Source organism: Eschrichtius robustus, chromosome 10, assembly GCF_028021215.1.
Source record: "Eschrichtius robustus isolate mEscRob2 chromosome 10, mEscRob2.pri, whole genome shotgun sequence".
Classification (NCBI taxonomy): Eukaryota; Metazoa; Chordata; class Mammalia; order Artiodactyla; family Eschrichtiidae; genus Eschrichtius; species Eschrichtius robustus.
This window is the reverse complement of record NC_090833.1, coordinates 86330351-86354579: the sequence shown is the minus strand read 5'-3', so window position 1 is coordinate 86354579 and position 24229 is coordinate 86330351. Positions and strand designations below refer to the sequence as shown.

At 49.3% G+C, this 24229-nt stretch overlaps 1 protein-coding gene across 1 annotated transcript in view; it reads right to left on the bottom strand.

The window, feature by feature from the left end:
• DAPK1 (death associated protein kinase 1) overlaps nucleotides 1-24229 on the bottom strand; it is a 210118-nt gene that overhangs the window by 17949 nt on the left and 167940 nt on the right. Inside the window, exons 19-21 of the mRNA XM_068552835.1 lie at nucleotides 21307-21384; nucleotides 7633-7855; nucleotides 1721-1909 (exon numbers count right to left, since the gene is read on the bottom strand). Of these exons, the coding sequence (XP_068408936.1) occupies nucleotides 1721-1909; nucleotides 7633-7855; nucleotides 21307-21384 (490 nt within the window). The remainder of the gene's footprint in view (nucleotides 1-1720; nucleotides 1910-7632; nucleotides 7856-21306; nucleotides 21385-24229) is intronic.

Below are 24229 nucleotides of genomic sequence, written 5' to 3'. Positions count from 1 at the left end.
TGTATATGCATGCCTATAAGCATACATGGAAAGGTGTACGTGGACACATATATTTTGTTTTTCACCCCCAAGTATTGGTATATTCACTATGAAATGTAACCTTAATTTTGGTTAAATGGTGACTAAATTCACCTTCCACAGGTGAGTGAGAGACCTGTTTTGGTCGCTCAGAAGGGAGCAGGCTGCCGTGCATAGGTGTAAGATGCAGTCATTGATGAGCAGCTTTGCACAGGAAGGATGTAAGAGGAACTGTGCGGAGATTGGGTCCAAGAGGCCACCTCTGCTGGGGAGGCAGCAGAAGGGGCGGGGGGAGGAAGGCTGTGGGTGTGGGTAGGGGGCCAGCTACTCTCCCACTCTCCCACACAGGAGCTCTGGGGGCGGCTGCTTTTCCCGCAAATGTCATGGGTGAGATTCTGACCTGGAGTTCCTAGGCACCCGGAACCTCCTAACGACTGTCCAGACACATGGACACAGCCACCTCTACGCTGCCACATCCCACCAGGTCAGTGACCACCCACCCACTGGCCTCTGGGAAGCCAGGCAGGACCACTTACGTCATAGGATTTCAGCCTCCCTTTCCCTAATTTTTCCCCTTGGTGCTTATCCCGTGCCAGAAATTTTGCAGTCGAGAGTCATTTTGGAAGATCCCTAGGGCTTTTCTAGAGCACAGGTGCTCCTGGGGAGCATGGGCCTCTAAGTCTGGCAGTTAAGGCCTTAGTGTGAATAGTTCTGGAACACAGAAATAGGCCCTTTGAGCTTGGGGAGCATTGGGAGCCAGACGTGGGACGGGGATAAGGCCAGGGGAGGTCGAGGGATGAGGGTAGGGGTGATGGGTGCTGAGGGCACACTTCTGCTCTCCCTATGCTGCGGGGCCAGCTCTGCTCCAGGGAGCTCAGAGAACACTCAGCTTTTAAGAGAGCAGAATGCACACGGACTTCAATTCTATTTTATTAGGGTCCCTGGTCCCAGCAGCAGCATTACCAAGAAACTCCCCAGAATGGGCTGAATCAGACGCGCGAGGGCGGGCTGGCAAGTCTGTGTTTTCACATGCCCTCCAGGGGACTGGTGCGCACGCTGGAGTCTAAGAACCACTGCTTTAGGTAAACACCCTGAGTATTCTATTTTTCACTGGGTTTAGTATAATAAAAGGGCCTTCATGAAGATGCTCCCAATTTCCACTTTTTGAGAGCCTCTCCCTGCTAGACATTATACTAGGACCTTTAATAAACACGAGCTCGTAAAATCCTCACAGCTGTGGGAACTTAGCCTCAGAGAAACTGCTCTATCCCTGCTCCGGGCCGTGTCTCAATGAGGCTTCTGTTCCAGTGCTTTGGGCCCAGCTGGGGGCCCTGGGAGCTCCGGGGGAGCAGCACTTGGGTTTCAAACTCGGGAACATCAAAATGCTAGTGGGACCGTATTTTATGAGATTTCCCATCCAGGTGGAAGTTCAGCAGTATTGTAAAAAATGTACTAATTTACTCAAGTCATTTATTAAGCACCTCTGTGTGCCCAGTGTTTTGCCAGGTGCTGGGGACACCAGGGGGTTTAGTTTTACTTTTTGGGGGTGTTAACCAGCCATGCTTCAGTCCTGGGTCACTCCCAAAATCACTCTGCGCTGGCCCTTCTTCCATCCTTTGTGCGGCTGTGATGGATGCCCGCTGGGCCAGGCTCCCTGGGGGGAAACTCGAGGTCCTTCCCATCTGGGGTGGGAGAGCCATACCGTTCAAGTAGGCGTTCTGGATGTCGATGGCCTTTGTGGACTGGTCATCGGTGGGGCAGTGCGGGTGGTGGGACGGGGCCCCGAACACCTCTAGCATTCCCTTGGTGAGGCCCGGCTCGAACATCATGCTGCGGCTCCTGACGCTCACATTCTCACAGCCCGGGTACAGGTTGTTGATGCTCACGGAAACTGCAGGCCAGAGAGCAAGCACGTTAGACCTTGCCCCCTGCCCTCCTTCCCAGACTTTGCCCTCTGTCCTTGCCCCACCCCTGCTTCAGGCTGGTTTGTGTGTGTGCCTCTCGTGTATGCCGGGCAGCAGTGTTTCCCAGGGACATTGTGTTGATTGTTTGCTCCACCTCCCGCATCCTTTCCTGTGCTGCTCTGTGTCCCGAGTGGCTAACCCCATGGACTGCATCTCCCAGGCTTGCTTGCCATTTGCCTCCGGTTAGGGTCCACCAATGGGAGGCACTGTAGAGGCTGGGAGGAGAGAAAGGTCGAGTTATATATTTTCCCTCCTCACTGCCTGCTGCTTTTCTGATACCAGTTGTGTCTCTGACCCTAGACCCCCTGGCGGCTTCTCCCCTGGAGCTCCAGCTTTCCCAGGATCGTGACTTCTTCCTCTTGCCTTTTCAGCCTCAGGGGTGGTAACTAATGGCTCCCCTCTGTTCCTAGCCTCCGGATGCTTCACCGTCTCTTGTATATGTTCCTGTGAATTGTGCCTGTGACTTTGAACTTTCATTAAATCTCCACCAGGACCCTGACTGATACAGATGAGATGAGTACCACTCTGGTACACGAGATTGTTAGGTTGAATGCAAAATGATCTTAGACAGTAGCAGGCCATGACATTAAGTAATGCTGAATCACACAGTGAGAAGGCCATTCCTTTATAAAATCCCCTTGAAGGTCTTTAAATTGCTCTAGGGGCAAGTCTCAATTTGTGACATTAAGTTTTTAGCATGTCTTCAATCCTTGCTAATCTTCCCTTTTAATAAAGAGGGAGTGTAAAAATCTATACCCCGATAAAAAAAAAAAGAAAAAGAAAAAGATGGAAGCATGTTCTTCCTCTTTCCAGGAAAAAAAAAAAGAGGGAGTGGGCAACAGTATATAGCTAGATTTTAATCATATTGCTGTTCATTGCATTTATTTTTGTTTATTGGTAGTAGTGGTATGGGTTTTCCATTTATGGTAAGGACATTAGCGATTTCACTTTCAAACCTATGTCTTTTAGTAAATAAAAAGAATCAGTTTTTAAAATATTACATAAATAATAATGGTAGAACTTTGTGGAGTAGGGGAATCAGCTGAATAACACATTTGGGTCCCCTGGGCCAGGAGCGGTGCCCTGTGTGCCCTCGGTCCTGACCTCCTTCCGGCTTTTGCCCGTCTCTCGCAACAGACCCCCGACAGCACTGTGAAGGCAGAGCTGGCCTCTCCGCTTCAGGGCTAGAACTGGGGTGGGCGCAGGGGGAGCCTCCATGAGTGCATCAGGGAGGGGCTCAGTGAACCGCATCGCACCATATAGTTCGTACCTTAGGTTCAGAGTTAATAGTGACAGTCACTGCAAGAGACTAAAGAAATGACCATTTCACCTGGGCCACCTGACTTTTAAAACTGGTGATCCAAACACAAAGGTAACCCTTGTTTAAAGACCAAAGACTTCAGACTGAGGACAGGACAATGGGAATATCCAAGGCGTTGGCAGGGAGGAGGAGAAAACTGGAGCTCCCCACCACCCTGGGTTATAAAAGTAGAAAGCTTGGCAAACAGAAATGTAAAGAAGAAAACAAAATGACTCAACTCTCTAGGCCAATGTGATGGACATTTTAGTGTATTTCTTTAGAGATTGTTAGTCCAAGTCTGAGAAAAGCCATGCGACTTCACAAGAATGGGTTTGTCCATTTCCCTGTGCCCGGAAACCTGTGTCCGGGGCGACCTCTGTCGGGAATAAGCTTTGTCTTAGTGGCACTGTGGGCTGGGGCTTGCTGAGGGAGACCAGAACGGATTCGGTAAATGACAGGCACTCCGGCACCTCACGGACAGTTTTTGTTGGGAGGATGAAAGGTTAGGACAGAATTTGTATACAGTATTATTAAAATAACAATTTCACAGGGAAACATTAAAAATCATAGGAGGAAACATTTTTTGCTAACGACTGACCCCTAGTGGTAAAAAGTGGCAGGCCCCGAGGGAGAAGCCGCTTTTGCACCCTGGTCAGAAAAGACTTCCTGCAAACGCTCCTCTCTGGTGAGCAGGCAACAGCCAGCCTCCTGCAGTGATCTTTCTGGCCGCGTGCTCCTCCGCTGGCACCGGGGGTTTCCTTCCTACCGCAGAACCACAGTTCAACAGCTATGGCACTCAGCTGGCCACAAAGGCAGTGTGTGCGTGGCAGCCACGTGCCGTGAGCGGCTGCCCCCAGGTCCCCACACCACCCCATCCTGTCTCCTGGCTGGTGGCTCAGCCTTTAGCCTCCAGTGCGACGCAAAGCCACGTTTCTAAAGGCAAACGACCTTCCTGCTGCCTGAGTGATGTAAATGTGCCCACGTGGGCACCTCTCCCAGGGAAAGGAAGAAGGCCTGACCATTCTAGCAGAGGTCAGGGGCGTCCAGAGCTCTGGCCTGGGACACAGCAGAGCATGGCCCCCAGGCACTAGCGATGCCACTGTGAAGGGACAATGCTGCTGTTTCTGGAGACGGACTTCCTTCCCTGGAGGCCACACTCCAGAGCAGGCTTTCCTCAAGTGCCTAACAAAGAAACGCTGCTCTGTCCATGCCCCTACGGCACACGAAGCCCCTAGGGCCTGCCAGCTGCCTCCAGCCGGGTCTCCCGCAGGTGGCCCTCCTGGCGCTTCCTATTTGTGCCACGCTGCTTTTCCAGGACTCCCTTCTGCTGTTTTGTTAGGGCCGGGCCCAGTCGAGGACTGGCGGGTCCAGGCCCTGCAGGCTGCTGCGCTCCCTCAGCCCAGGGTGTGCTCGCCCCGCACTGGGCAGGGCAGGCGGAGGGCCTGCTCCAGAGCCTCCTGGCTCTTCCCGGCCTCAGGCAGGACTAGAAGGAACCGCGGACGAATCTTGTCACCTGCAGGGGTTGTCTGGATAGAAACTTCACCCACCCCCTCGGAGCAGACCGAGGCCACCTGGGCATGAAGCAGCGCGGGCCTCTTCCGTCCTTGCCCGGGCCCTGCGGGAGGCTGCCTGGCTCTGGCCAGACAGCTCTGGGATGAACTAGGTGTGACCTTAGTCCAGGGGTCACACACTCCAATGCACTCCTGAAATGTCATTTCTGCCACAGGGCAAACCTTCAGACACGGGCGTGGAGGTGTCTGCTCCTGAGCTCTCCCGCCTGGAGTTAGGGCGCTGTGTGAGACAGGGTGAAATGCAGAGCCTGGGCCCCTCTACATGGGGTAGCCCCTCCTCTCCACTAACCGGCTCCAGGCGGAAATGTGAATCCAGTGTGGCCAGAGCTACCAACTTGTTACAAGAAACCAAACAGCCAACTTTTTAGGTGAGACATCTTGATTTTATTTATTTATTTATTTTGGGCTGCATTGGGTCTTCGTTGCTGCACGCGGGCTTCTCATTGCAGTGGCTTCTCTTGTTGAGGAACACGGGCTCTAGGCTCGCGGGCTCAGTAGTTGTGGCTCGCGGGCTCAGTAGTTGTGGCTCGTGGGCTCTAGAGTGCAGGCTCAGTAGTTGTGGCACAAGGGCTTAGTTGCTCCGCGGCATGTGGGATCTTCCCGGACCAGGGATCGAATCCGTGTCCCCTGCATTGGCAGGCGGATTCTTAACCACTGTGCCATCACGGAAGTCCAGACATCTTGACTTTTAAACGTTGGAAGTTAATTCAGTGTTTCTCCTTCCCCTCATACTACACAGAACGCTGCAGCTCACCAGGCTGCTGACCTCTGACCTTATTTCCCAGCGCCTCGAGTTAATTTTCTCTCTGCTGAGTGTAGTGGGGAGGCTCACCTGGTCCAGAGCACCTGTTGTCCTCGAGAGAATCTTGTGTCAGTCAGCCCCATGACCCAAGTTTCTCTAAGCCCTGGCTGAAGGACACAGTGAGATTTGCTGATAATCCAGCCATCCTGAGCTGCATTTTATCAAGAATCTACTTCTGGATTCTTCCAGATGCGGGAAATTGACCAGAAGGAAGATGAATGGAGATATTACTTCTGAGGGGTGAGGGTTGAGCCGTTCTCCCTCCAGGGGAACCCAGATGTCACTTGATATGTGGCTGGTTCAGTTTAGCCCATGGGCTCCTGAGGCATAAATTCATATCCAATACGACTTACAAAAATTCCAGGTCACAGATCTGGATAGCTCTCATCTCTTTGTCTTTCTCTGTCTCTGCTCTTTGTTTCTGTCTCTCTGCCCCTCTGCCCCCCATCCCCCCAGAGTCAGATTGGAGTGACCTTAACCCACAGCAGGAGAGAGCTGGTTCCCTCTAGGGGTGACACGAGGAACTGCTAGAGAAGCTCACTTTGAACCTTGAAGCAATACTGGCCTGGTCCACACGTAAGAGGCTCAACTTAATCATTAAACCTGGAAAACTATTGGCTTCTGAGAAGGTGTAGACCTATCTTACATACTGAAATTGAGCAAAATTACAGTGGAAAATGGAAAACATGAGCACGAATATGCCCCAAGTCAGACGGAGTTATAAGTATCATTAATAAGCCCTGGCTCAGAAGCCAGACACTTCATGAATCGCCAGCTGTGTGACTCCGGGCAGTCTACTTGACCCCTCAAGGCTTCAGTAAAAGGGTGGTAAAAATGCCAATAAGCCTGTCACGTGGATTAAATGAGGTGTCACACGTACCACATTTTGCCCAGCTCCTGGCACACAGTTAGTACTCAGTATGCATTAGCAACACGTGTTAGCAATATTGTAATCATTCTAATTGTATATCCATTTTGGTTACACTTCTTCCCCTAATTTCAGTTCTATTACTGTGTTCAGAGGGAAGAAGTTGAAAGGGGCATGCAGATCTCAGTCAGCTGTCCCTCACTCCAGCTAATGCTGCCCAGACATCCTTCCTCGTAGAGAGAGAAATTACATAGAAACACAAACTTTAAAACATTTGTTTTCATCCTAGGGAACAGATATGACACCTTCATAATATGTACAGAAAGTGAGTCTGAGGCACAGAGCTTCAACATCGACATTGTTTAGGAAACTCTCTGAAGGTCTCTATTCTTATCTTTGAAAACCTTAATTTCCTCACTCTAAAAGGGTGGGTTTAGGAAAAATGACACCCCAGACTGCACCATTTCCTCTTGCTCACTGCAGGTGTTTCTCCCTGGGGAGGGACAGGCCACCCTGGAGTTCCGGGTGTGAACCCGTTGATACTCGTGTCTGTGGGAGGTGGAGGCAGACGGCAAAATCGGCTTCCCAACTAGGGTCCAGGTGAACAGACGGGCTCACTGAAAAGCCATTAAGGAGCCTTTCAAAGCCACCACCCCACTTCCAGATACACGAGGACGGGCTTCCCCGTGCACCCAGTTTTGTGGCTCTGTGTTCTTGCATTCCTGGATGTGCCCGCAGCATTCCAAGAAGAAAGCATAAGGGGTGAGGACCCGTTCTGCGGGCTGATATTCCATCCGTGCAACCTTGAACCTATGTCAGTCCAAACAAGCTCTTTGTGTCTTCAAGGGTAGAGTCCCCGAGCAGAACACGATTGTGCTATTTTGCACGCTTGTGATTGCGGACCGTGATTTCAGTGAGGCCCTTTCCTCGCTAGCACCAGGGCAGGGTGCGCTCACTGGCCAAGAGACGGGAGGACCACACCTGGAAGCCACCAAGGCGGCGGGAACCGGTCAGTCTCAGGCCAAGGGCTCCAAACAAAGCCACACCTCCTCCCAGACCTTGACCTTGGAAGTACCCAGTGGAGAGACAGGGGCTGGTGGGGTGCCTACCTGCCGGCTTGGAGGCCAGGGGTGAGGGTGGGAACCGGGTGGAGTTGGTGGAGGAGAGCCGGGGCCGGCGTCTTCGGAAGAAGCTCCTCAGCAGCCCACACTTGAGAGATTCCACCAGGGTGGTCTTCCCAGACCCCGAGTGGCCGAACAGCTTCAGCTTGATTCTCGGCTGCAGGTTCTGTGTGAGTCTCAGCTGCTGGATGAAGAGTCCTCGGTGCGTGTCCTGAATATAGATGAGAGAGGGCCTGTTAGTCACAGGAGAAGAGCAGCCCCTGAGCAAAAGGCACACGCGGATTCCCACGGTTCAGGACCCCTGCTGCATCCTTCCGGTCTGCGAGTTTTCTTTGCCTTTTAAAAAAAATTGAGGTATAAGTGACCTATAACATTATATTAGTTTCAGGTGTACAGTGTAAATGATTTGATGTTTGTATATATTGTGAAATTATCACCACAGTAAGTCTAGTTACCATCCATCACCACATATAGTAACAATTTTTTTCCTTGTGATGAGAATTTTAAAGATCTATTCTCGTCAACTTTCAAATGTGCGGCACAGTCACCATGCTGTACGTTACATCCCCAAGACTTATTTAACTTATAACTGGAAGTTTGCACCCCAACCTGAAATTTCTACCCACGTGGTAGATACAGTCTGTTCTGTCCCCACTGCATTAAACAAATTTAAATGTAAAGTAAACATACAATTCACCATTTTAAAGTGAACCATTCAGAGGCTTTTAGTGCATGTACAATGTTGTACAACCATCACTGCTATCTGGTCCCAGAGCATTTTCATCCCCCCACAAGGAAACTCTGTGCCCATGAGCAGTCACTTCCCAGGCCCCTCTCTGCCTGGCTGCGGGCAACCACCAGTGCGCTCTGTCTCAGTGGATTTGCCTACTTCCATTGCATTTTGATGCACAATGAATTGGATGGAGCAATTCCTGCCAAGTGGTCAATTTAAAAGTGAAACGGGGTCAGCCCCGTTAGACTGGTCAGGTCACCTGCTCCTTCTGTGTGGAGGGGTCTTGCTCCTTTACGACGCTCTGAAGGTACAAGATGATGAGAAGAAGGGCATCACAAGGTACAAAGCTAAATGCTGGGGAGGGGCCTGGGGGCCATGACAACCTTTCCGCTTTCTTCTTTCTCAGCCCTACAGGGGAGAAGCAGGAGTCTCCGCAGCCCTGGATAATTCACAGATTCATCATCAAACATTTATGGAGGACCTCCCGTGTGCTGGAACAGGAAGGTCTACACCCTCCCCAGATCTGCAGTTTTGGGGGGACACAGACATGCGAACAGTGTGACATCAAATATAACATGGGTGCTTTTGAAGGGATGGTGTTGGTGAGGTGCTCTGTGCCCCCAGAGAACCCACCTCAAGGGCTACGTGGTGGGGCATTGATCATGTCACCCTGGCTCCATCCCAGCCTCACACACCCGGCCCGCTTCCCAGCTCCTAACCCAGTTATAACAGCCTGTCAGAGCTGTGGCTTGCAGCCTGAGGTCGAGCCCTTCTCCCCTACCCACGATGATCCCCTCTGCTTTAGCTTGTTAACTTCCACGCATCCCAGGAGACCTATCTTGCTGTGGCCTCTCCAGGAGGTTTCCTCACAAGCAGGCTCAAGTGCACGTGTGGCTCTCCATCGTCACCCCACTAGACTGTAGGGTAATCATGTGACACTCTTCTCCTTTAGACTAGGGGCCAAACCTTGAAGGGAGAGACGGTATCCCCAGCACCTGGCACAGGTAGGATGCCCAATAAAGAGGTGTTGTGTAAATGATGTACTCAGGGGTGACCCACGCAAGAGCGTATCGGAGGTAAGTGTCTGCCTTTCCCTTTCAGTGTGATCTCAGACCTGGCCGGACCACTGCTTCCAGACCCAAATCCTGGGAGGTGCTGATTTACTGCTGATCTCTTCCAGCTGAGCCACCGTTACTTTTTCCACCAATGACCAAGGACGTGAGTGTGCTCAGTAACAAACACAGCTCTCCTGAGTTCCTACCCGCATTTTCTCTTGGTAAACTCTGACCCATCTTTCTCAGCAGGGGCAACACTGTCCCCTAGCTGGCATTTTGGAAATGGACGGCGGCAGCTTTAGTTCTCAGCGTTGGGGGCTGCTGCTGGTGGTGGGTAGGTGGGGGCTAGGGGTCCTGACGTGTACATACAATGGCCTGAGCGGTAAGAATTCTCTTGAGTCTGCCTGACTTCTGAGCGTCTGCTGAGCATTTATATAAGAGAAAAACCTTGTTTATGATCATCTGAGCTTAGGACTTAATTGCATTTTACATATGACCCAGAGGGTTTTGGGAGGGCTTGGTTTAATACATAGTGACTTTCCCAAGAATGCAACTATTTTATACAATGGTGGAATTATATATACATGGGTTTTTTCCCTAATCTTTCAGGAGCTCTGATCCCCACTTCTGAAACGTCAGCCTGTTGCTGCTGTATTTGAGTTGCTATCCCTCCCACATCCGTGGCATCTGTAGGTGTTACATTCAGTGATTCTGCAGATGGGTCCAAGTATCTGCCAATTTCAGAATGTCTCCTCTTTGCCTGTGCTCCGCATTTACGTACACATTCTATTATACTATATATATTCCTTCGATGTCTTTGTTATATTAAAGTTAGGGCAGTCTATTGATCTTTTATTTTATTTGTATTTTAAAAATATTTATTTATTTGGCTGTGCCAGGTCTTAGTTGTGGCATGTGGGATCTTTAGTTGCGGCACATGGACTCTTAGTTGTGGCACGCGGGATCTAGTTCCCAGACCAGGGGTCGAACCTGGGCCCCCTGCATTGGGAGCACGTGAGTCTTAACCACTGGACCACCAGGGAAGTCCCTCTATTGATCTTTTTAAATTACCTGTGTAGGTACATTGTTATCTTTGAATTTTACTTCGGGAGAGTAAAGGGGCATCACAACATGTACATGATAAAGTATTGGGTCGGCTAGGGTTGGAAACCATGGTTTGGACAGTGATCTGGTTTCTTTTTCTAACCTCAAGCACTGCACTGGGTGGAAAAAGCTGGGGTATCTTGCCAGCAATTCCCCTGAATTGTTACTCAAGTCAGTACAGAAGCTGAAAAGTTCTCTCCTGAGAACTCACTGGGGCACTCACTGGGGTGCTGCCGAGCAGGCATGAAGAAATGGGGCGCTGGCATTCTCCCCCGTGCCATCTACTGCTGCCGATGAGCCCATGACCCCCTGAAACAAATCTACCATCTCTCATTCTAATTTAATCTCCGAAACCAGCCCTTTATCTTCCCTTTAAGTCAGGCCCCCGCTACACCTCCACCCAACTCACGCTGAGCGTCTGAACTCTGAGCATCCCCTTCCGCTAGGAGTGCCTCACTGAGTAAATTAAAAAGTTCTCCACCTATTTCCTGACACGCAGCCACCTAACACGCACAGCTCCTTTGTGTGAAGCCAGTATCTGCTTCTCCTGACACAGTGCAAAGGCAGAAAACCTGCTTCCAGCTTCAATCCCGTCATTAGGTCTGGACGCACTGCGCAGTGAATCGCTCGCTGCTGTCTTCCGTTTCGTGCCTTCCTGATCCTGACACTGTGAGCTTTGGCCAACATGCCTGTCCTGTGTGAAGGAGTGAGGGCACTTCTGTCCCTTCTGCACGAGTCCCCGCAGGCCCTTCCTCTCTGAGCAGACCTGCACCGAGGGAACCGAAAGACATAGGTGCTACCCTGCGTGCTTCCAGCAGCAGCTCTGAACCAAGGTGGGCTTGCCCCACGCAGCTGAGAGACGGTATGTCTCCACTTTGCTCAGCGCTGCCTGAGGCTGAGCCCCGCTCACTCCTCCCCATTCCACGCAGGGCAGTGGCGGGCCGGCAGCGGCTGGCGATCTGTTTGCCTGCTTGCCAGGTCAGCCCCAGAAATGGAGGCAAGAGGGAAGAGGAGCCAGTGACAGTGGGCTGTGACCTTGGTCCGGTTAGTCCAGGTTAAACAAGAATCCTGCAGGGTCACGTTTACAGAAAATCCCCCACCCCTGATATCTGAGCAAATTCTTCATGCCCAACCTTGACACCTGATCACCCTGGCGCGTCGTCAGCAAGAATCCTGATGAATATTATAACCTTTAAAACTTCCTATTTTCCCGCTGCCTCAACATCCCCACAAACAGGCTGTGAGTGTCGGCCCAGGTGCACCGACCGGTGTGCAAGGTGGGCTCAGCCACAAGTCCCCCTTCCTACCCTCCCAAGGGTGACCCCGTAACATTCAAACGCACCAGTGACACTGCCCCCCACTCTCCCTGCCTTTCCTCATGTACCCACCCTGATGCCTAGTAAAGGCACTTGCCACGGGGGCTCACAGCTTGCCCCTGGCTTGAGTCTGAGCTCTGTGATAATGCTCTAACCCCTGTCTCTCTGCGACCTATGATATAAAAAGCTATGTTTTGCCCTGAGCCTCCCCTCTGTCTCCTCTTGTGGCCACAACCGGCTGACCATCTAATAAGAGAATCCAAAGCAGTCAATCCAGCAAGAAGCCTCCCAGCCTTTGGGTTTCCTCTTAGCAACTTTCCACCCACTGACCCCCACACCCTTGCTCCTTGGCTATAAATCCCCACTTGTCTTTGCTGAAGTTGGGGTTGAGCCAGTCTCTTTCCTCTGCTACACGCCCACTGCAGTACCCCCGGAAGGGTCATGAATTATTCTTTCGTGAACACCCGGAGGAGTTGTGACAGATGCATTTCCTGTCTGCAGCAGTAACTTCCACGTTTGTATCTTCCAGCTTATGCTGTGTTTTCACTCACATCCCTTATTAAACCTCAAAGAAACCTTTGTGGTTAATGTGGTCGTTCTCCATTTCAGATGTGGAAACCAAGGCTCAGAGGAGCCAAGGCACTTGCCCAAGGCAAAGACAGAACTCACCACCAGGTCTCTTTTCTACCACTGCTGTCAGTGAAAGGGAGGTGGTGGGTTTCTCAGATGGGGAGTGGGGAGCAGGGAGCAGTAAACAAGAATTTGCAGATCGAGAGCAGAATCTCAAAGTGTCTTGAGTTACAAGCACTGTGAATATCCAAGGAGGGCCATTTCCAGCTTGTCCCACTCAGAAGACACTTCCCAGTTGGTGCAGGGTCCCGATTTAAAGTAAGATTTATAAGTCATTGCTACAATAAAGACAAGTAGAATGAGAAGGGTCCCCCCTGCTCTGGATTTGCATGGACAAAGGGCACATTTCGGCACCTCATTTTTCCTAAGCAAATGAGTTGGATTGCTGGCCTGTGTTAACAGGCTCCACGTCCTCGGGGAGCCCCAGGGAGGCTTCAAGTTTTTTTTTTTTTTTATGAAATTGCAGATTGAGCCTTCATCTGGAGGGGCTGTGCTCATCTCAGGACCCATCACTAGCTCACATGTTGTTTCCCCAATAATAACTGTCCTCAAGAAATCTTGTTTTGTCCAAGAAAATACTGCTTCACTGGACTGACAGCTCGGCTTTTACAATGTCCTCAATTCCAGACGATCATACGAACACACATGCATTCTCACCTTTCAAGTGGAGGTGAATGCAGGGCAGGTGAGAAAAATAATTCGCAGGCCAAAGAAAGGGGTACAGGGGTTGCAAGCCATCCCACGTTCCCGCTCTCTGCCCAGGGCCTTTGCACATCTCCTGGCCCTTCCTTTCCCCTTCCACCAGGACCTGCTGGCCTGGGCTGGGATGGACTCATTCACCCTTCACCTTGCCCTTGGGAAGATGAGCCAGGAAACTGCTCTCCATCAAGACTGACAGAATCCACCATTATCTTGAAAGGCAAGGAAAAGCAAGATATACTCGAGATTTCCTGTCTAAGGAAATTTAACCTCGTCCTCGAGGATGACCCCTCCTCGTGCTCACTAAGAACTTTGGAGAATCTGAACACAACTGAATTTGATATAGCAGTCTGAGACAGAAGTTGCTGAAATCCCTCCCCTCCTGGTGGGTGATGCGTTTCCACTTTTCACCACTAGATGTCGCAGCAGGGACGGGTGGCGCATCCAGACCGGGGTCCCCGGGAAGGCAGCTTGCATCAGCCTAAGAGTGTGTGCTCTCCAATGCAGACTATGGTTTTGATGCGGAGAGGGGCAAAGGAAGGTACGGAGTGTGCTCTTGGCTAGCTCTAGAAGGTGGGAGAATATCGATTTCTTTGGAGGGGGAGCACTAAAGTCCATCCGTGGTCTATATTTAACAGAAGCTCTAAGACCCTCCCTGTGCCCGGGCTGGTCAGGTCCTCACTGGCTGGGCCGGGGGAGCACGAGCAGGGACACTGCCCGGGGGGAGTGGAGGGTTCTTTGTTACCCAAGTCTTGGCTCATGTGTTGAAATATTCTCGTGTCCTGTCCCCCTCGCCCCCCAAAGGCTGGCAGATGTGGCTGGGACGTGGTGAGGCCTCTTGCAAGCAGGCTGGGAAGCTGGGGGGAAGCAGCAGTGAATCCCGAGGAATCAGAATCCTAAACCAGAACCTGGGCTTCCAGGTGCTCACAAAGGTGCGTTTGTGAAAGTGGGAGGCTAGAGCACATATTTCCCCGTTAGCTTTAACTATATACTTTAAATATTTACACAGGAAAGTGAGCTCCCATTTGTATTCTTGCCCAAAGCTCACAAAGTAATTGAGCCTGGACAACACTGGTCCAAGCAGCTGTCCTATCTCACCTGGCCGCCAAGACCACCTTCTATCTGGTCTCTCGGTCTGAGCAGAGGGAAATTCCTAACCTACTTACTTAACACACCTGGACCAATACCCAATCACCTTACCAAGATCTGTAAAGCTGGGCCTATCTTTCAGATCAGATCTCCTCGGACATCATTTTCTGCCCCAAAGACCACACTCAAACTCTGTTGCTAACCCCATCACCCCCTCCTTTTTGATCTATTTCCTAGAACACACCTGACTCTTTATTGCCTCAGGCCCTTTTCACTCATTCCCTCTGCCTTCTCCCAGCCCATCCTCTGGTTGGCTCCTCTTTCTCGGCTTTGGGTGTTGGTCTAAACGTCAGCATCAGAGAGGCATCCCCACACCAGTAAGTGGAAAGCAGCCACCACCTGCCATCCCCTTGCTTTCTCTCATTTCACCCCGTTTGAATCCCCTACACTTACACCAGGGGGCAGCAAACCTTTCTGTAAAGGACCAGGTGGTCTCTGTTGTGACTGCCACGTACGTGTCTAGAAACCAGCCAGAGACAGAAGTAAATGGAGGGGTGTAGCTGTGCTCCAATAAAACTTTATTTACAAAAACAGGTGATGGGCGGGTTTTGGCTCTATGGCCATTGTTTGCCACCCCCTGACCTACCTGGCATTTTCTTATTTGTTTATTGGCTGGTCTTGCCTCTTTTGTTTGCTGTGGTCTCTTTGGTGCCTAGAACAGTTCTTGGCCTATAGTAGATACTGTGACTATCTTTTAAACGAGTATTATTTGGAAACTGCATTATTTGGAAACTGCATTGCTTTTTGAAGGCCTGGTTAATTTGGGTTTCTAGTTCCCTTTCTTCCAGCACCTTTTGCCCCCTGGCAATTTAGCTTTCACTTTCTCACCTGCAAAGGTAACTAAACATCAGCAGATTGACAGAGATGACCATCTTCAAACTGGGAAAACCAAATAAGAGCATGGAGAGATGACAGGGCTTTCCACACGTGGCAGGACGCAATTAGACCCAGCAGGATGGGAGCAGCAACTCTTAATTATGCAAATGCAGTTTACTTGTGGTGAATTTTAAATTCTGGGCAAACTCCCAACTTTGTCCTATTTTTCAAAATATTCCTGGGCATGTTTCTTCACTGTCTAGTCTCAGGCTTAGGAAAAGCAACTACTTTTAATATCAGTTTACAGAAAAGCTGATTAGAAGGACAATCAAACAAAATAAAAATAAGCCAACTCCCCAAACCCCCTTGAAAGTAGTATTTTAAAATCAGATGAGAATGGACCTTGCAGTGATAGTAAAAATGGATGCCAATGCAAAATCTAAGTGCAAGCCCTCCCTGCCTGTCATAACATGCACCCCTCCTTTCTCTAGGAGAAGGAGAAGTGGTTTGGCTAAGTAACAACACAGTTCTTGGGCAGGTTTGGAGGGCTGAAGGGGGCTTTGTTTAGTAGTGGGGGTGAGCACCGGGGACTGTAGAGGGTGCAGCTCCTTCTTATAAGAAGGTGGTGCCTACAATGCAAGGTGGAATTGTGGGAGCCTCCAGAGACCCCGTAGCAATGGTGTGCTGGAGAACCAGCTCATTGCAGGGGGCTTGGAGGGAGGGGGGGAAAGGCCTGATCTGTAGTGTTTGCTGATTCCTGTGGTGTAAATACCACCACCACGGCTGATTTCAAGCCCCGAATGTGATGGCACTGGACACGTAGCTGGGGAGAGATGTGTATGGTGGGCTCTCCCAGACACTACCTGGGGCCCCAACAGGCCACTACCCCCAAATCATCTCCTGTTGAACTGGATCAGAGAAGAAGATGCACTGTGTTCTTCCTACCCTCACAAGCCCCAGCTCGGCCGCCCTCTCCCCCCACCTGCCCAGATGTGCTGGCTGCAAGGGCCTCACTTCCCCGAAGTCAGCCCCCTGCTCAAAGGATCAAAATCTTCTCTCAGTCTCCTCCGGCCCGCCCTCTGCTGTCCCGTGCTGGTCAACACGATGATTTCTTTTTTTTTTTTTTTTCCAAATTTCTGATTTCCGTGATTGGAAAGAGTCATGCATTCACTAGGGAAGAACAGACTAGAGAGGAAGATGAAGAATAGATTTTTAAACACATCAAGTTTGTGAATCATCAGATGGAGATCAGAAGATCTATGGACATGGGCTTCCCTGGTGGCGCAGTGGTTAAGAACCCACCTGCCAATGCAGGGGACACGGGTTCGAGCCCTGATCTGGGAAGATCCCACATGCCGCAGAGCAACTAAGCCCATGCGCCACAACTACTAAGACTGTGCTCTAGAGCCCGCGAGCCACAACTACTGAGCCCGCGAGCCACAACTACTGAAGCCTGCACACCTAGAGCCTGTGCTCTGCAACAAGAGAAGCCACAGCAATGAGAAGCCCGTGCACCGCAACAAAGAGTAGCCCCCGCTCACCGCAACTAGAGAAAGCCCACACGCAGCAACGAAGACCCAATACAGCCAAAAATAAATAAATTAAAAAAAAAAAAAAAAGATCTATGGACACGCAGGTGTGGGCTTCTAGAAGGATATGAGGGATGGAGGCAGGGTTGGAAAGTCCTCAGTATGTGTCAACAGTTGAAGTCAAAGGCAAAGATGACACTACCCACTGGGAGGGGGTTAAGAGTGAATAGATGAAACCCTGGGACATACCAACACCTGGATCAGGCAGAAGAACAAGATGACTTTGGTTCTATTTCCAGAAGAGAAAGCTCCATGGCTTACCCCTAACCAATGTTTAAAAATACGTTCCTAGCCTTGCCAAGTGATTAAAGGTGAAAACACAGGGAACATTTCTGTTGTTAATTTGGCCCTTAGAAACCAAATGGCATAGCAAGGCAATTTAAGGCCAACTTCCCTGCTGTCCCGGACGCGGACTTCTCCCCATGACTGTGCTTAGGATCCACGTGGGGGGGTAGGACTGAGGGTGGCAACACCCTAAGGGGTGTTAGGAAAGGTGTAGAGGCAGTTTGTTTGGTTTCCACAATGAATGGGGGAGGGAATACCTTAGACATTAGACGCTTGGGGGTCCTCGCATCCTCCAAGGACAGGAAGTTCCACCCACCCAACATGCTGATGCTGATAACACCCTGGTGAGAAACACTGGCACATATGGAGGAGACAATGACATTGAAAGGAAATGGCGATAAGATGCCCCTAAGTATAAGTTACCCTCTTCCCGTTCCCCTCGCCCATTGTACCGGGTTGTGGACAGTCTCTTCCTGCAGACGATCCAGGTTATGATTGCACATAAATCTACTTTCTTGGCTTTCTCTGCAGGTAGAGGCTGCTCCTTGAGGCAACCGCCCACAAGTCCTCTGCGATGCGTTCTCCAGGGATGCACTGGGACATCGCGATCATTTTCAAGAATCAGGTTCCAGTGCTGGTGTCCCCAAATCCCAAGCAGTTATTTATTTTTTGGGTTTATTTAAAAAAAAAAAAAAGAGGGCGGTTAGAAATGCTTGGCAGCCGACTCCTCCCTTTCTGGCGACTCAGAAAGCTGAGGTCTAGAGCCGTTTGAGGGAATGGCAAAGGCAAGCGAAAACGCACGTCTCGCTGAACACAGAGTTGGGGAAAACTCTGCTGAAGGGAATGGGGCTCTGGGTGACCCCGCAGAAGGCGACTCATGCCTGCCACAAAGCCCGTGAGCTCACTGGGGGAAAGGACCATCCCTGGCTGGCGAGGAATCAGCACCGAAGAAGCCCTGAGCCCCTGATCGAGCCCTGAAAGCAGATATTTCTGTTTTGGTCTGGATCTCTGCTCTGCACTAATGTTGCTTAACCTTGTGGAGTCCAGGTTTCCTGCAGGAACGTCCCCATCTCAGGGATGTAAAATTACAGTGCTGCCACACATACCGAGGAGTAAATGGTGGCTGTTACTAAAAATGACTCTCAAGTGTACCCTGCCACATTTGCTATTGCTGACACCCCAACATCTGCTCCCGGGGGTGGGGTGGGTCACAAGAGGAGCCTCCACGGAAACCTCCACGTTTCCCCGGGACTCAGAGAGTGGTCCACAGGATGCAAGCAAGGATGCCGACTGTGGCAAACACATGGTGCTTACTGTGTGCAGGCACTGCCCTAAGGACATCATTTACATCACCCATCCGACCCTCATCACCATCCCGTGAGTAGCACTATATTCAGCCCATTTAACAAACAGGGAAAGTGAGGTCCAGGGCTGTTAAACAGTTGGCTAGTTCATCCAGCTAGATGTCAGAGTGGGGACTCCTGAGTCTGTGCTCTCAGCCTTTAACCCATATTTTGCCTCTCAAAGCAAAGATGAGAGGGGAACCTTTAGGTAGATTTTGGGCTCTAACAGGGATGACGTACTATATTCACAGGCATTGAAATGACTTTCTTTGTCTCCTTACAAAAACCACAGGATAATGGTAAAATACTAAACGTAATATTCCCTCTTAAAAAAATCTAGACACCAAAAAACAAAGTGCAAATTAACGGAAGAAAAAAAAAAGGGAAAGCCAAACTGGGACCAGGCAAGAACCCACGCCACCCGGAATTCAAAATTCTGGTCTGGAAACAGCCACCCTTCCCTGAGATGCGTGGAGCTGCACCTCCTATATATATTCCTAATTATAAAAGTAGTCGAAACATATTACACCCATCCAATCCACCCAACCTCAGCTATCGTGTTGGGTGCTCTCCTTCCTGTCTTTTTTCTGGGCATTTACCCGTTGTTTCCAACCTGCCATAATAGACATCTGGGTTTGCACCCAGCATAGCAATCTGTTTTTAAATAAAAGGAAGGATCTTCCTAAGGGGTAGATGGGCAGTAAAACACAGCACAGTCCAAGGAAAAGCCTCGTCCCTCGGCCAAGGGTGACCCTCAGACCACTGGAGATCGTGGTTTGCAGTTGATTTTTGCTTAAAGATGAATAGACTGCACCTTCCCCTGGGTCATTGCTGTATAACAAGAGTTCCTGAGATGGTGAACAGCACTCCAAGAAAGTATGTGGCAGTGGGATTGTCCAGAGTGCTACACTTGTGAGGGGGCTCCCCGTGTGCCAGCTGAGCCCACAAAACACCCGCAAGGACAATGCTGGGGCTCAGATCAGGACGATGGCGCCGGGAGTGGCAGGTGGGTTAAAATCCCACTCTGTGGAATTTGGGAAACCTGAGAATACCTGACTCAGCATGTTTATATACCTGCTAAGGTGTTAAGCCTAATAAAGTGTTTCTTTCTACCAGTGGACCATACTAGAGGCTAAATTATTAACTGTAAAAATGTGTGCTCATCCAGCCTGTGGAAAGGCCAGATTTTGCTTCAGTTTCTTTCCACTATGGATGAATACTATAAAGGGGAATCAATTTAAAACAGCTCTTATATTGTGACAATTTGTCTATGAACGTAAGACTCCACACACGCTCAAATGTGGGGCTCCCTACTATAAAATCCAGCAAAAGTCAGAGGTTGCAAACCGGTGGCCTGAAGTTGTGTTTCATTTGGCTGAATATAGCTTCAAATAAAGTGAATTTTAAGATTAGGAGATATTATGTGAAAGTGCATTATTGATTTGCTGACAGACTCATAGGCTCCCCCGCACCCCCCTTGTTTTGCCTGTAAACAAAAAGTTTTCTCTTGTTTTTCTAGTTCAAATTCTCCCTCACAATGAGACAGTCCGTGGTGGTTCAGAGTAGGAGAATTCGAAGCCCAGAGTTAATTTAAGTCTTTCCTGTAAGAACGTGTGAATAAGGAGGGATCTCTTTCTAGAACCTCTAGATCAAAGGGGAGACTGAACCCCTGCAGTGGCCTGGGGGATCTCAGTGTTTATCAGTTCACAGGATCCAAAGCACAAAGGTGTGAAAATGAATTATCTTCCCCAGGTCAACTCTGAGCACTGGGGAAGAAATCATTCCAACCTAGGTATGCATCCCTTCTCACTCCCCCCTCAACCAGGACCAGGGGACCAGGGGACCACTATGAAAATTCAAACTTTCAGTAGCTGTGAAAGTTACTGTGATTATAAGACATTATAATCCGTCCCCCAGGCACTTTTCAATTTATATGGCAGGATCTTTGTAGGATACCTCAAGCTTATTCTGGACAATACCTTTTCAATGAGCACTTAACTGAGTAATTTTTTTTATTTCTATAAAGTTTGTTTTTTGAAAAATTATTACATGATTATTATAGGAAATTTGGAAAAAATACAGTAATGTTTAAAGAAGAGTGTTAATTAAAAAAGCAAAATCCAAAGACACCACTGTTACCCTTTTCTTTCCATGCATTTTAAAAAGACATAGCTGAGATTATAATGTGCACATAATTTATCTTCTGCTTTGAAGCCCAGGAACATCCTAAGCAATAAACTCCTGTTACTAAAACCTCTTCAAAAACATTTTCACGGCCCCAAACCACTCTATTTTATAGCTTCTGTCAATTTACTAGACATCATTGTTGGTCATTCAATGTTTCCAATTTTTATTACTATATTATAAATAACACTGCAATGGACATCTTTGTGCATAGAACTTTTTTCTCTGCGTTTCTTCCATTTCTTCAGGATAGAGTCACAGACATAGAATCCCTAGCTTAAAGGGTGTGACTATTTTGAAGTCTCTCTATGCTATGATGTGGGCTGGAAAGGTACACCTTCATTTACTTATTTTTGTCATGTTTCCTCAAACCTTAGAGCAACAATGTTTGATAAACTGAAGCACAAGTGATATCTTTGAGCTCGAAACATTAAGAAAGAAAGAAGCAGAGTCAGCTTTCTCATTTCCCCTCTACTTCACAGTGGGGAGGGGGCAGGTATTACAAAGCGGGTAGGAGGAGGGAAACCAGGCATAGTGACTGCAAAGAGGCCAATGATTTCCAAGTCTCGATACAGAAGAAGAAATCAGAGAGGTAGCCAATGTGTTCATGCAAATCGATATGCAAACCACAGCACAGGACCAGTGCCTTTTGGTGCCACCTGTGTGTCCAAAGCGTCTTTTGTTCATCCTCATAGTTTACAAAGGAAAAAACAGAATCTTTCACATAAAAACAGAGCATTTCAGACAACAATTTCTCACCTTTCGGAGTCTTGTGAGGAGACCGGCTACGTGCTCATGCTGTTCCGATTTAGCAAGATCTTCTGCTGTCTTTCCATCCTGTTGGAGAAAAACGATTAGTATTTTCCTTCACGACAGAGAGCTGTGTTTTCCATACACCAGTACTGCCATCTGAGGCAGAAACAGTGTGACAGGCATCAGAAGCAAATAAGGTGGACAAGAGACCATGTCCTGGATTATTTCCCTTTCTGTGGAATCCTTATTTCACTTGATTGTCCAAAAAAGGAAGATAAGAAGTAGAAAAAACCGTGCATCGGTGCTTTGAGGTCCAATGGCGAGACGTCTCAGGCCCACAGGCTTTAATCAAACCGGGCACCTCGTCAGCGGGCAGATTACCCTGCGTCCTGAGCCTCCTCTCTTCAGTTAGGCCAACGATAAAGACTGTCATTTGCTGGCAAATTCTAGTTAGTGGAAGCTAACGTCTTAAAATCCTTCCTTGGACAATCTGCAGCACTCCTATCAAGCTAGCTACTGGTAATTACTGTGCGTTTCAAAGAAAAGGCTGAGTTTTACAATTTTGATCTGAAGATTTTTGGTGAACATAAAAGGAGGAAATAAGGGTCCACAGCACTTTGGTGTTTGCTTTTTAATTAGAGAATTTTCACAGGGCTGCAGTTTCACACTGAACGAATTCCTTTCTGTTTCCAGGCTGTGAACATGCATGATGATGGCTAACATTTATTGAGCGCCTCCTAATAATCTCAGTGCGTCGTGTGCAGTAACCTCAGAGCCACTCCAGGGCGGCAGGAACGCCGGCTGTTCACGCACTACCGAGGAGGGAACCGAGGCTGAGGGATCTTTCTGCTGCAGTTTTAGGAATTATTACAAATTTAAAAGTAGAAAATATGAGAGGCAACTTCAAAAGAAATAAAAGCAATATTTTTTTTAAATAAGAAGACTAAGGGGACTTTGGCCCATCTCTCAGTGTTCACCAGTGACAGTTAAAGTTCTATTCCCCGGGGAGGCTGGGGGAATGCCCGGATCTGACTGACAGCACACCTGTCAATCTCTCAACCCAGGTCACAATCCCTGCCGTCAGATCAGCTTTTCTCAGCCTTGGCACTACCGACATTTTGGCCAGGACGACCTTCTGCTGTGGAAGGCTGTCCCGCGCGCTGTGGGATGGCTAGCAGCGCCTTGGCCTCCATCACTAGACACCAGTAGCATTCCCCTTCCACGAGTTGTGACAACCCCGTGTTTCTGGACATTGCCAAACGTCCCCTGGGGGGGGGGGTGAAACTGCCCAGCTGAGAACCACAGCCGTATGCTGTGGTCGAAACTCAGGTGGGCACTCCGGAGGAGGCTTGCTTTACAGTCATGCCACCCACCTCTCTCTGCCCCCCTCAAGTCCTGAAATGGCTCCAACGGGCAGACGAAAGCTTCTAGTTTGCTTTGGGGTGAATTAGGTAATTTGTCAGGCACCACATCCAAACCAGGGATGCATGCCAAACTGTCTAGATCCTTCCTGACATGATAAGAACAGGCCTTGGTTCCCAAATCTCACAGCACATTGGAATCACCAGGGTCTTTAAGAACTCCTGCTGCCGGGCTCCCACCCGTATGCTCTGCTTCTACCTTTCTAGGGTACGATCTGGACATTAGGGTTTGAAAGCCCTCCCAGGTGATTCTTTTTTTTTTTTTTTTTAATTTTATTAAATTTTATTTATTTGGTTGTGCTGGGTCTTGGTTGCGGCAGGCATGCTCCTTAGTTGCGGCTCGCCAGCTCCTTAGTTGCGGCATGCATGTGGGATCTAGTTCCCTGACCAGGGATAGAACCCTGGCCCCCGGCATTGGGAGCACAGGGTCTTAACCACTGCGCCACCAGGGAAGTCCCCCAGGTGATTCTATTGTGCAGCGAAGTTTTGGGACCATTGCCTTAGTTGGAAGAAATCTGAGCTTCGACTTAAATTTTCTGTCCTCTGGTGTGACTGGCCATGAATTTCTCTTGAAGACCTCAGATCTGCATAGCACACAGACAGAGGATGTTCACTGGCAAAGTTACTCTCCACTGTTAAGTCTCTCAAATGTCAGGAAAACAGCCATCAATAACAATTCCTTACGTTTGCACAGCACTTCACAGTTTGCAAAACATGTTGCTCTAAAGGACACTGTTTGGGCTTCCAAAAGAAATGTCTGCCAGTGTAGTAGAAAGAGTTTGAACTTTGGAGTGAGAAGGACCCAGGTTTAAGTCTGGATTATGCCCCTCCCCAGCTGTGTGGTCAGTCACTCGGTCTCCTGAAGCCTGGGTTTCTTCATCTACAGCATGAGAAATGACACCCTGACTGCATAGGTTCTTGAGCAGATTAGAGAAAACCAAATGGAAAGAACCGACAAAGTACCAGGCACAGAAAAAGCAAGCAGCAGTAATCATCAAAAAAAAAAAAAAAAAAAAGAGCTGAGAGTGTCCCAAAACTCCCTGACTTTCTGTCCAAGAGGGAAAAGGGTAGGAGCTGGATCTCTTCATTCTGGCCCTGCGCTACCATGCACCCCTGAGCAAGTTGCCAGCTCTGCAGCTGGCCCACGAGCGATCCTAGCACTCACTGCCCTGCTTGTCACACACAGTGGTCTGGGAGGTCTCACTGAGAAGGCAATATTTGAGTCAAAACCTGAAGGAGGTGAGTGAGCAAGACATTTGGATACCTGAGGAAGTCTTGCAAAGAACAGCAAGTGCAAAGGCCCTGAGGCAGCAGGATGACTCTCATGTTTGAAGAATATCAAGGAAGCTCGTGTGACTGGTGCAGGTGGAGCAAGGGGAGGAGGAGGAGAAAGACATGGGGACAGGGAGGCAATGTGGATCTTTAGGGACATCCCCATCACGAGGACTTTTACCCTGAAGGAAGCTCTGAACAGATGAGGGACATGATCTGACATATGTCTGCACAGG